At 56.9% G+C, this 12710-nt stretch overlaps 1 protein-coding gene across 5 annotated transcripts; it reads right to left on the bottom strand.

The window, feature by feature from the left end:
* Positions 1-2191: 2191 nt before the first annotated feature.
* Positions 2192-11985, bottom strand: PLA2G2F (phospholipase A2 group IIF). Of its 5 annotated transcripts, none has more exons than XM_059375027.1 (6): positions 11770-11985; positions 11043-11095; positions 7598-7742; positions 6560-6669; positions 4326-4492; positions 2849-2994 (listed from the first exon to the last, which is right to left on the bottom strand). In XM_059375027.1, exons 1-6 carry the CDS (start codon positions 11883-11885, stop codon positions 2938-2940), a joined length of 648 nt encoding a protein of 215 aa, XP_059231010.1. In that variant the 5' UTR covers positions 11886-11985; the 3' UTR covers positions 2849-2937. The 5 variants fall into 5 exon arrangements, with proteins under 5 accessions (XP_059231011.1, XP_059231010.1, XP_059231015.1 ...); XM_059375032.1 differs by lacking the exon at positions 11770-11985 and adding an exon at positions 11331-11391; XM_059375031.1 differs by lacking the exon at positions 11770-11985 and adding an exon at positions 11256-11316.
* Positions 11986-12710: the final 725 nt, after the last annotated feature.

The raw sequence follows: 12710 nt of genomic DNA, 5'->3' as shown, positions 1-12710 counted from the left end.
ATCATATAAGACGACACAAGGGGGCTGAAGGAAGGCTCAAAGAAGGTGTGGGTGCAGGGCGTGGGAACGGAGAGGTCTTAGAGGAAGCAGTGAGTTTCCAAATTCAGCAGAGGGTCAGGAAGGAGAGGGGTGCGCTTGAGTCAGCTGAGAAGTTTCCTTGGAAGAAGCAGGATCAAATAGAAGAGAGAGGCATTCCAAGAACCGGGAAAAGTATTCCAGCCTCGGGAGTCAGGGAGTGGATCCCCACTCGAAAGGGCCAGGAAGAAAGACTTGCAGCCCAGCAGGTCTCTGTCAAACAAAGTAGCCTATACCTCTCATCCGGCTTCACAGAGTGTACTCAGAACCTTAAGAACCAAAACCTATCCTTGCCGGGCCTCAGTGGACCTTTACACAGAGCCCCGGCTCCGGGGTGGGGCTCACAGTGGATCCCCCATCAATCAGTCAGGGCTGAAGACGAAAGCCTCAGGATGTCCGCTTGGGGTCCTGGGTGACATGGCGAGGGGCCCAGTATGATGACTCTGTTCTCACACGAGTCATGGCACCACGGCGGTTAGAAAACCAGAGCCAGGGGCGCCTGGGTGGTTCAGTGGGTTAAGCCTCTGCCTTCGGCTCAGGTCATGGTCTCAGGGTTCTGGGATTGAGTCCTGCATGGGGCTCTCTGCTCGGCGGGGAGCCTGCTTCCCCCTCTCTCTCTGCCTGCCTCTCTACCTACTTGTGATCTCTCTCTGTGTGTCTAATAAATAAATAAAATCTTTTAAAAAAGAAAAAAAAAGAAAAGAAAAGAAAACCAGAGCCAGACAGTTGTTTCAGTGGTAGAAACAGATTCTATTCAAGAACTATTGCAACAAGGGCCCGTATGGAACTGGGCTCTCATTCTCAGTAAGACAATTATGAACACTCCCTTTTCTTAGATGGGGACGTATCGCCAAGGAGCAGGGAGAGAGGCTGGGGGACAGAAGACCACCTGGGAAATGGGGGAGGGGAAGGAATTTGATCAGATACTGGGGGGCCCACCCCTTCTCCCAAGTGCGGTCCCTTCTGGGACTGCCACAGACACACTTGGGGCTTCAGTCTCCATGCTCCCCAAGCTCCCATGACACCACTTGGCCCTGTACAGCCAGGTTATCTCAGGTTGCCCCCACCGCCAGCCTCTGGGCTTCCTTGGGTAGAGTCCGAGACTGATCAGAGATATACCCCCACCCCCCGGTTCCCGATGACCATCGGTACAGGTCCATTGAATGAATGAACCAATGGACAGTCTTGTCCAGGAGCTTTCAAGCTTTGAAAGAAATTAATAAAGAGTGTCTTTTTCTTCTTACAGTAGTTCGTGTGAAAGCTCAGTACATAATAGAGGCAAAGCAGAGCTGTTCAATGGAAGATTGAGGTGGTGGGGAGCAGAGCCCCAGAGATCATTCCAGATGTGCCCAGGAAAACACATGGCTTTGGGGAACAGTTTCTCTGGTCCCCTTGCACATTGGGAAACTGATGCCCACAACAGGAAAGGGACTTAAATCAAAGAAGGGGCTGGGGGGGGGGGGACCGGGACTTGGTGTCCTGTGGATTTTCAGTTGCTGGCTCCACTGTGCCCAGCTGCACAGGTCATCATTAAGAAAGTGCAAGGAAGGGCAGTTAAAAGTCAGATGCAGGGTGTCTGTCTGGCTTTATCAGTTAAGTGTCCTACTCTTGGTTTTGGCCTCAAGTCATGATCTCAGGGTCATGTGAGAGAGCCCCAAGTTGGGCTCTGTACTCAGCTCTGAGTCTGCTTATCTCTCTCTCTCTGCTCCCTCCCCCAATAAATACATAAAGAAAAGAAATCTTAAATAAAAAAAGTTGACCCTGAGGAGTCAGACCCAGCCCCATCACTGACAACCTGTGTCTTTGGACAAGTTACTTTCCCTCTCTGGGCCTCAGATGTTCAGCAGTAAAGGACAGGGTGGAGATTGATGCCTGACAAGCACCCAGCCCAACAGTTATCGTCATCCAGCCCTTGCAACACACCACTCTCCAGCCTTCCTGATACTCGCTTCTCTGCTAGAGCGGGACCACTGCCTCCAGGCCCTGGGGCAGGAAGGGGACAGGCCATGCCAGATGCTGGGTGTTTTCCCAGAGCTTTCCCCAGAGCTCCAAACCCTGGAGGGAGTCTCTGTGCCCTCCCCTGATGCCTGGTCAGTGCGCACCCAGCCAAGGAGGAAAGGACCAGCAGGGGGAAACTGAGGCAGGAGGACTTTATTAGATTGAGGAGGGCGTGCTGAGTCCTAGGGAGTGTCTCTGGGGTGCAGCATCCTGAACAGGCCGGGGCAAGGTGGTGGGGGGAGCAGGCAAGACTGTTGGCCAGAAGAACCTACTCCCAACACATGGGCCCAGACTCTCTGTGGTGGAGGGGTGTGCAAGGTGGAGAGACACAGCCCAAAACCTGGGACCCCACGGGGGGAAGGGTGGAGGCTTCTGCAGACCCCAAATCCAGCGGGGACACTGGGTGCCCCGTCGTGGTCCCACCCCTGGCTTGGTGGGGGCTTCGGCTCAGAGATAACGGGCCCTCCCAAGACAGCCAGGAGAGGGTAGTTCGTTAGCTGGAAGACGTCAGCGATGAGGCTCACAGCAGACCACGGCCACCACGTCAGAGGGAGGTGAGCGGTGGAAGGGCCTCCTCTCACGCACAGTGACAGCTGACGCCAACGGCTTCATCTTTAGTCTCCGAGGCCGGTGTTCTAGAAGGTGCCACTAGGCAAGGCGTCTGCCCCGTCCTGCTGTTTGGGGGGTGGGCAGTCTCTCCCTACCCCCATGCCTCTCTTGCCTCCAGCTTTCTTGGCCATGCCTGCTGACAGCAGCCTACGGGGTGCTGGCAGGGCAGGGCGAGCTCCTGGTGGCTGCTCTCGATGTCCAGGTGAGTCACAGTGCTGGGCCAGGGGGTCATCGGGGTGAGGCAGGGCGTGCTGGTTACTTGGAGGCCGCTGAGGTCAGGAGGTGAGGCAGGCAAGACAGGGGAGGGTGCACCTGGAGAAACAGTAGTGCTGGCGCAGAGTCAAGAAAGCTGCACCCCCCCCCCCCCCCACCGAGGCTGACCCTCCTCCACCTCGGCCCACAGTCCCACGGGCTCAGTGGGAACCTGGGCCCAAGGAGGGTCCCGCAACCCAGGCTCCTTTACCGCGCTTCTCCTGCCCAGACCCCTCAGGTCTGGGTGCCTCTGGGCCCCACCTCTCTCCCACTTTCTCCGCTTCCATCCCTCTGCATGCTGCCGCCTCCCCCACGGCCTTCCTGAATGTTCCCCACAGCCTCCTTCCTGGACCTGGTCCCTCTTGCCTTTGTCTCCCCCTTCACGGAGGTGGGTCCCCGCCCTCGGCCTCCTCCCCATGGAGAGGACTTCGGACCCCAGGGTGCAGCCTCGTCTCTCCCTGGCAGGGAGAGAGGGGTTTGGGGTCTCTCCACCCACTGGCCTGGCTGCTGCAGGACAGGAGGTGTGGGAATGGGGGGACAGCCCTGTCGCCTCCACGTCTGCCAGGGTCCCAGGAGCCTGGGGTTGGGAGCTCCTCTGGGCCATGCCCTATGGCAGGCCCGGCTCAGCAGGGAGGCAGGGGAAGAACTGTGAGTTCTTGGGGACATATCGGTGCCCCCATCTGGGTCACCCTGCACCGAGGGGAGTGCCACTAGGAATGTGGGTTCTGTCGGAGCCCTGGAGACCGCTCTGAGGCCAGACTTTGGGGCAGAGACGCTAAGCACTGTGGTCACCCTCTGATGTCTGGCACTGTGGTCACCCTCTGATGTCTGGGCCACCTCTGACTCTGGGCCACCTACCCTGGAGCTCCAGGGAGAAAGCAAGGGTCACCCTGAGTCCTCCTAGGGGCAGCCAGGAGGCCTCCAGAGCCCAGACCTTGGGACCAGCCCGCCATCGGTCTGGCAACCTGTCTGAGAACACACCAAGCTCTGAGGTTGTGCCGGCAGCTAAAACTCTCAGTCTCTAAGTCCCCGGGGTCCAACCTGGAGGGTGAGGCCGAACAAGTCAGGCTGTGGCCAGGAGCAGAGGCCCCACTCAGGGGACCTCCTCTCTCTCAGGCCTTGCCTTCCACACTCAGGAGAAGCCCCAACAAGCTGCATGTTCTCTGCCAAGTCTAGGACCGGTGGCAGAACATGGCCACACCCAGGGCCGGGCTGGACCAGCCTGGGGGCCACAGTCAGAGCCCAGGCCTTCCCGAGCCCTCGGGAGCCTGTCTCACAGTCCTTGGACTCCCAGTCTCGCCCCGCCCCAGCTCCCCCTGCTCAGTCTGTCTTGTCCCCAGAGAGCACTAGGGAGGTGCAGGGGGAGTGGGGTCAGTGTGTCTCCAGGCCACCTCCTCGGGCGGTGGCTCGTAGATGCTGCAGTTGGGCGTGGGGCCCTGACAGTAGATGTTGAGGTAGTTTCGATACTTCTCGTTGTACGTATGGTTCCGGAGACACAGAACCACACTCTTGTCACATTCGCACGTCTGCTTGTCGCACTCCGTCTCGTTGAGCTCACCTGCGCGGGGCAGAGGTTCTAGTGGGCCTCAGAAGGTGGTCCCATGGTGGGGGGACGGGCAGCAGAGCCTCACTGGGGGTTCACCCCTGGCCCACGGCTCAGTGGGCCCCGCCATCTGTGTCCACCGCCCTGCCAGTGACTCTGGGGCGCGCTTCAATCGGAGAAGCCCTGAAGTCCAATGGGCCACTTTATAGATGGGGAAGCCGAGGCAGGCACAGAAAAGGGGGGACTGGTTTACCTAAGTCACCCAGCCAACCTAAGGCAGAGCTGGGCCAAACACTCAGGGGTCAGGAACTCCCTGCCCCGGGGCCTCCTCTCTTCCATCACGGAATCGCAGGACCCCTGCCCTTGGAGGTAGCTGGTGGTAAGGAGCCTCGGTGGAAGGCTGGCTTCCTAAAGAACCTGGCGCAGGGCCACCCACGGGCAAAGGCTTAAGACCTAGTCACTGCTCCCACTGCCACCATTGCTGCCAGTGTTGTGAGCGCCCAGAAACCCTCCACCCTGGCCGTATCGACCTGAGGGCTGCCTGGGGATCTGCCGGGGGCTTATGGAAACGGAGACTGCTGGGCCCAGGCCCCATGGCTTCGGGTACACTTGGTCTGCCTGGGGCCCAACAATCTGCATTTCTAGCAAGTTCCTAGGTGATAGCGATGTTGCTGGGTCAGGGAACCCTCCTTGAGAATTGCCCCCAGCTCAGTGGTGTGCATACTTCTCAAACTTTGCATCAGCAGAATCCTTGCTCTTAAATGAAACTCTTTGCAGGAGGCTAATGTATCAAATGGCCTAAAGAGAAGCACTTGGGCTATCAGATGGGCTAACGGGGCCAGCTGGACCACTTAGAGGACCCCCATCCCCTGACTCCCCATGACCTTAGAAGCCCCCAAAACCCAACGTGAAAACCACTGCTTGGGTTAGTCCACTGCCTTTGGGGATCCCTAAAATGCTTTAATGAGGGACCACCCCACTCTCCCAAGCCAGCCCCGCCAATCCACTGTTTGAATAGCAGAATACAGGGACCTCAGCTCCCAGAGGGCCCCACCTGAGCCCAGTTTCCCACCAGAGAACAGGAGACTTGGGGTTTCTTTGCAAATCTGGGCTTGCTGGTGAGCTTGAAGAATAGTGAGCAGAACCTGGTTAAGCCAAGGAGACAAAGGGGAGCCCAGGGCTGCCCATGGGGCCGGGCCAGGAGGCACCTGCTACCTAAGGGGAGAGAGGGCAGGGACACTTGAGCCATTAAATTGGATGCCACATCCCTCAACTGAGCAATGGCCTGGAAAGTCCATGGCAAGGGAGGGAATGTTGCCAGGCCTGGTTCTCATCGCTTAAATCCTGGAAACACTGAGCATCCTAGGATGAGGCCATCTTCCAGCAGGGTCCCAAAGGCAGAATTAGAAAGAAATAAGTCTGTTCTGATCCAAACTCTTCCAAGGACTCATGGAGAGACTGAGGCCAGGTAAGGGAACACCTTGGGTAGGGTTACACCCAGCAGGAGGTTCTGGCAGAATCCAGGTTTGAACCCAGGTCAGCATGTCACAAAGTCTCACCATCACCAGAGGATCTGGTTAAAAACAGATTTCTGGGCCCTCGCCCAGACCCACTGACTTAGAACTGCTCCTTAAACCCCGAGAAGCTGAGGAATCAAGGATCAGGGAATGAGGGTACTCATTCAGGCTGAGCACATCAGGATGAGGACCATGGCTGGGGTTCTCAGATTTAACGAACAAGAACAAGGGGCCTGGCTAATTTGAATTTCAGACGAACAGTAAATATTTTAGTATAAGTATATCCCAGATATTACATGAGATATACTTATGCTAATTCTTACTTTTATACTAACAGTAATTGATTTTATGCTAACATTGAATTTTTTAGTATAAGTATGTCCCATGCAATATTTAGGACAGAATGATGTGAAAATAGTTTTCATTGTTTATCTGAGACTCCAATTTAACTGGGCACCCTGTCTGTTGCCTGGCAACTGTGCACACAGGGTGGTGGGGAGAGGGACTGGCAATCTAAGCTCTTCTCCTAGGTTGGGGAGGAGGGAATGGCAAGGGGAGAACTCACTGCAGACGACCTCAGTATTATTCTCGATGGTGTGCTCATAGTGGTCCACATAGGGGTGACAGCCCAGGTCAAAGAGCTTCTGGTAGCAGCAGTCATGGGCGTGGCAGCACCTCGGGGCAGGTGGAAAAGAACAGGCGATGTAGGCAGGCTTGGCCTGTCTCCTACTGTCAGAGATCCCAACTCTCTGTACCAGTTCCTTACAGATCAGACCTGCAGACTCTGGCCCAGAGGGGGCAATCACATGACTGAAGTCACACAGCCCGGCAGAGCCCGGCCAGTGCCCCAGTTTCTTGCCCATGATCTTGCCTCCCACCTTTCCCCCTGAGAGCCCTGAGTGCAGCTGCAGGAGGCAGGAAGCGTCAGGCTCTCTGGCAATGCCGTCAGGATGGGAAAGAAGATCAGGGCTCAGTCAGTGTCCAAGGAGCCTGCCTGGCTATAAGAAGGGGCCTTGCCTGGCTATGAGGGATGGCCAGGGAGAGACAAAGTTGCAGGGACAGGAAGCAAATGTAGTGTGGCCAACTCCATCCCCTCTGGTGGAGGAAGGCAATCAGTCAACATGCATCTATCAAGTCTCCCCCCCCCTCCTGCCCCCCATGATACCAGACTTAGTGCTGGCTGCTTCTGGGGAGATAGGAGCAGAAAGTAACCATGGCTTCAGTCAGCAGTCTGATGGAAGAAGCTCAAGCCCTCCATCAAGCCCCCTAGGGTGATGGGGGCAAAAGGGGTCACAGTCCTTGCTTTTGCTGAGCGTGAGCTGTGTGTTCGTTGCTCCCATGTGCTTTGGGGGCAGGTCAATGTTTCCTTCCTGGCAAGAGTGCAAAGTTCAAATGCCTCCAAGACCAAGACTTGGAGAAGGACAGTAGAAAGCACCCACGACAGTTGAGGAGGGCATGAGTCAAGGTCACTAACTCATTGGACCAGCCTCATCCTTTGGGGAAAGAGTCCTCTCCCGTCTGTCAGAGATGGAGACCAGTCCAACCCTCACTGTCTCCCCTCCCTGTCCTGACACAACAGCAGCGCAGGCGCTCCGGGACCTACCAGTCCACCTCGTCCATGGGCAGCCCGCGCCCTCCCAGCCCACAGTAGCAGCCGTAACCCACGAAGGACAGGATGGCGTTCCTCCCCGTGATGGCTTCCACCATGGACTTCAAGTTAAGCAGGCTGCCGCGGGCCCCAGGCAGAACTGCAAGAAAATCAAGGGGTGCTGTGAGTGTCCTGCCTGGTGGGTGCCCACCCCTGCCCCATCTGAGTGACTGTCCTCCCCACACCCCAGGGCCAGGGAAGGGGGGGAGCGGGAGGGAAGGTGAGCACAGGCAGGAAGGGAAGCCATGTATAAAAAGCTGTGACAGGGGGTTCCTGGGTGGTCCTCAGGTCATGATCCTGGGGTCCTGGGATCAGGTGCTACATCGCGTTGGGCTCCCCACTCAGCGGGGAGTCTGCTTGCCCTCTCTCCCTCTACCCCTCTCTCCCTGCTCATACTCTCTCTGTTTCAAATAGATAAATGAAATCCTTTTTTTTTTTAAGATTATATTTATTTATTTGACTGACAGAGATCACAAGTAGGCAGAGAGAGAGGAGGAAGCAGGCTTCCCGCTGAGCAGAGAGCCTGATGCGGGGCTCGATCTCAGGACCCTGGGATCATGACCTGAGCCGAAGGCAGAGGCTTTAACCCACGGAGCCACCCAGGCACCCCTAGATAAATGAAATCTTAAAACAAACAAACGAACAACCACAACCGTGAGGCACCAGGGGCCTTAGAAAGTAATCATTGTTGCTATTTGTTGAGGGCTCTGTGCCAGGCTCTGTCCTAAGCCGCTCCCATGCATTAACTCACTGAGTGGTGTTATTATCTCCACTTTATAGAGGAGGAGACTGAGGCCCAGAGCACCCAGCAGCTTGCCCAAGAACATTATCAAAACTGGTAGGGATCGAACTTGGACCCGGGTAGTGAGACCCCAATGCCCAGTCCACTCACCGTAACGGGGTTCACAAATGCCATGTGCTCCCCTGAACACAGGGCTTTGGTTCTGGGCCCTGGGCTTGGTCGGGTTTCTCTGCCTCCAGCGAGGACTCAGTGTCCCTGCCACAGTCCTGGGCCTGGTGCCAGTCACGATGAAGCCAGAGACAATTCAGCGCTCTGGTCGTTCAGCAAAGACAGATGGACAGACACACAGACAGACACACACACACACACACTTTCTCCTTTGGTCTGTGTCTCGCAGGAAGCAATAGCACAATGACCCCTTCCCGCACCAGCAAACTCAGCAGCTTCCCCGCACCTGCCAGGCCAGCCCACCCTGGCAGACTCTCCCCTCCCCTGCTCCCCGACTCCTGGGCCCTGGGCCTGTGCTGACTCAGCATCTCCTCCACGATCACCGCTGAGTCAATCCCAAGCCAGGTGCTTAAGTCTTTTCTCAGGGGAGGCCACCCCGCACGTAGGCAGGAGAGCCACTGCAGCCCCATTTAATGGGCTTGGGGATCCCTGCTCTTCCTGAGCCTCCCTGTCTGCTGGCTGGGTGATTTTTGTCATTACAGAATATAAGGAGCAAAGGAGAGAGGAAATGGGGAAGGAGTTGGGACAAGTGCTTTAAGAGGATGCTGCAGAGCAAAGTACATGTGTCAGCAGGATTTGGGGCAGGGAGAGACAGGACCCCATGTCCCGTGGGCCTGAGCCCATCCCTGAGCTGCACAAGGGTGTGAGGGCTGGTGGTGAGGGGAGGGAGAAACCGGATGCTACCTCTGTCCCCCAGGCCTTCCTCCGGCAGCTGGTTCAGGGTGGGCGTGCCGAGCAGCACAGGGAGTCCGATCTTGAATCTGACCTTGGAAGTCAAACCCAGACACCCGAGGGTTTGCAAACAGGTTTCTCCCTGAGCGCTGCGGCACTGCAAGCAGGTTGCATAAGCTCTTTGACACCATGGCCCAAGCTGGGGAGAACACCACACTCCTGCAGGGTGCCCTATGGGGTCCTGGCCTCCTGGCTCCCTGGCCCGAAGCCCCCGCCTCCTGCCACTGCAATCTGGCCGCGCAGGTGTTACCCTGGGGTGGGGGGTGGAGGAGCTTCCCTCCCCGGGGCGCCCTGACCAGCAGCTCCATTCGAGGTGGGCATGATCACACGAGCCCTCCATACCTCATGCACAGGGACACACCCCCTTACATTCCCACGGACACACACAAACTTCAGACTCTCCTCTGCACACCACACTCTGGGGCACACACTCACCCACACGTACCTCATACACAGTCACGTGTTCACGCCCAGCGGCCTCACACTCAGACACACACAAGTCACCCAACCATGCATAGTGCACATAGAAACACACTTCACTTGCACACATTCCCCCGCCTCACAGACAGCACCCTCAGGAGAGATGCACACTCACACTTGCCCCTACACACTACACGTGTGTCGAAGCACACACCTGTGACACACTCACAGACATCCCCCACACGGATACACACTGTTACGTACACAGTCCTGCTCATACTCACCCACAAACGCCTCACACACTCACACACCTCACACCCGCAAACACACCCATGATCACACATACACCTCACACACTCAGGCTCACATCTGCACACACACACACACATGCGGCCCCTACAACCCACACGCGTGCTCCAAGCAGAAGAGACGGAGTCCACGCTCAGGAGCAGTCCCCGGCCAGCGCTAGGGGCTCAAGGCAGATGCTTGTTTTCTACACAACAATCACGTTAGCAGCCGATTCAAGTCCCCCCCTTTCTCACTTCTGGCCGTGTTGAACCCTATTTTGTTCCTGGTGTCTCTTTCTTTCCCTCAAACCAGGCTGCGTTTGGATGCTGTATAACAGGCAGGAGGAGAAGTCAGCGAGGGGTCCGGTCCGGCCACCTCCCACCTCCTCAAGACACCTGGTTGTGTGGGGCCATATTTGTGTCAGGAGCCTCAGCTGTCCCCAGGCAGTGCACCTGGGAACAGCAGTCCCAGGAAAGGAGGGGCCCCCAGGCCCTGCCCCCAGTGACTTGAGCGTTCACAGATACCTGCTACACACACCTCATGCCGGTCCCAGTGTCCCAATTAACATACACCTACACGTTTTCCCGACATGTGCTGAGACACACCTCTGCACGCAGAGATAGACATGCTTACAGCCACACACAAACTCATTACCTCTTGTCTAATGTACACATGTACACAAACACCCAGGCTGTCCCGGGGCGGCCAGACGCCCTAAGCAAACACGACCGTTTTATGACGCTTGCTCAGCTCTGGGCCCTGCCGCCTTGCAGGCTCGTAAATGCCAAGCCAAGGGCCCCTGGTGTGTTGACGGCTGGCCAGGGGAACAAAGAGCCCCAAGACAATGAAGGGCTCCCTGGTGGCCCAGACAGGCAGCCCAGGCCACAGGCTTGTTGCCAGCCAGTGGCTCGAGAACCTAGGTGCCCAAGGTCACAGGGGAAAGTCTGGGAGCAGGAGAGAAAGAGGAGCCTCCCCAGAGCCTTTACTCACCACTGCTGACCAAGATGACCATGGCAAAGAACTTCTTCATACCCAAGCTAGATCTGAGAGAGGAGAAAAGTCCAAGTCCTGGGTCCGTCCCTTCCACTCTCCTGCAGCCCCGGGCCTGCTGTTCCCTCCTGGGCCTCATTAGAGGCCCCATCAATGGTGCCCCTTCAGGCCTCTGTTCCTGGCTCCCCGGGCTCTGTGGGGCGCTCTCCCCACCTTCCCAGCATCTGCTGAAAGGATGGTCCCCAGGATGGCAGAGCCAGGAGGCACCGGAGTCTCCTTCCTTCTTACCCTGAGTAGGAGTACACTTCCTGCACCAGCTTCCAAGACAGGAAGCTCACTGTCCCATGGGGTCGGGCCACTGTCACGGATCAGAACCAACCCCCTTTCCATACACACTCCAGGAAGTCACATGACTCAACCTGCTGGCTGGGTCTTGCACTTGAAGCCAAGAGACCTGGGTCCCTACATTCTAGACCTGGCTATTCTTCCAAATGGCTGTGTGACCTCGGGTAGATCTCTTACCCTCTCTGGGCCTCAAGTGCCTCATGAGCATTGACTAGATGATCCCAAGGCCCTTCTGGTGCTGCAAATGCAGTGACATATCTCAGCCATCACTCAGAGACTTAGAGCTCTTCTTTCTGGAGAAATGAACTCTAGGCACCAGTTCCCCAGCCCCATCCCTGCTTCTCCCCATGGAGGATTTCATCCCAGGGTAGTAGGCACATACCTGGAGCTTCTCCTAGGAGAAGAGGCCCTGAGGCTTGGGCCCCTCCACCCAGAGAGATGTCTAACCAGCACCTTCTTCCTGAACACTCTGGGGTTGGCCTGTGCCCCATCTGCCATGTTCTGTGTTCTGGGGGTCCAGCAACATAGGGCTTGTAAGGTCTGTGATCTCTCTGAAGGCTCCGGGGACAGGCCCCAGCTTCACACGGCCACACGCACTGGCAGGGTAGCGCTGGGGCAGTGCCCCTGGGCAGGAGGCTGGTGACACTGCCCTAGAAAAAGGAGACTCCACCTCCTCCCTCCCACAGCCACCGCCCTGCCCACAGCTGCCTGGTACGGTCCCTGCCCCAGGGAGGGTGCAGGTGGGGGTTTGCACACCTGCCCAGGAGCTGGTCCCTCCCTGCACAACTGGAAGGAAAATCACCTGGAGGTTTCCCTGTTCCCACCTGAAACGGATGTGAAACAAAAAATGATTCAGTTACATTTGTTAAAGCACAGGGCAGGGGGTCTGGCACAAGGGGGCATTGGAGAGAAGTGGGGCCACTTCGGTGGGGGACAGAGACTGTGTCTGACTCCAAATACAGGGTCAACAGATGGAAAATTACTAAAGGGGCGGGGGGATCCTAGCAAAACCCACCTGACAGGACTCCTGTAAAGGACAGGCCAGGGTGACATCACCTGGGGGTGGGGGTTGATGGGGACACCTGTCAGACATCAGGGGTGATCAGATATGGAGGCTGGGGGCTCCTGGCTGAGCTGGCTCCCAGAGGTTCTTGGAGAGAATGCAGGTCAGCGCAGAGACGAACACGGGAGTCTGAAAGTCCAGCCCTCTTTGAAGAAGAGCTCAAGGGAGCCCGAGCAGGGCTTGGTCAAAGAGGAAGTCTCTGTCAGGGGCTCTCTGTGTGGCTATGCCCATGTCTGTAAAGCATCCGTGCACAGCTGGAA

This window comes from Mustela nigripes, chromosome 14 (genome assembly GCF_022355385.1).
Source record: "Mustela nigripes isolate SB6536 chromosome 14, MUSNIG.SB6536, whole genome shotgun sequence".
Classification (NCBI taxonomy): domain Eukaryota; kingdom Metazoa; phylum Chordata; class Mammalia; order Carnivora; family Mustelidae; genus Mustela; species Mustela nigripes.
Note: the sequence above shows the minus strand (reverse complement) of the source record. Positions and strands in the feature narration are given on the sequence as shown.

Coding starts and splice junctions, on each gene's coding strand:
- PLA2G2F (XM_059375027.1), bottom strand. CDS start 11,885: ATGGCAGATGGGGCACAGGCCAACCCCAGAGTGTTCAGGAAGAAGGTG. Junction 7,743..11,042: donor GGTCATCTTGGTCAGCAGTG/GTGAGTAAAGGC, acceptor ATTTTCTTGCAG/TTCTGCCTGGGGCCCGCGGC. Junction 2,995..4,325: donor ACGAGCCACCGCCCGAGGAG/GTGGCCTGGAGA, acceptor CTGTTTCTCCAG/GTGCACCCTCCCCTGTCTTG.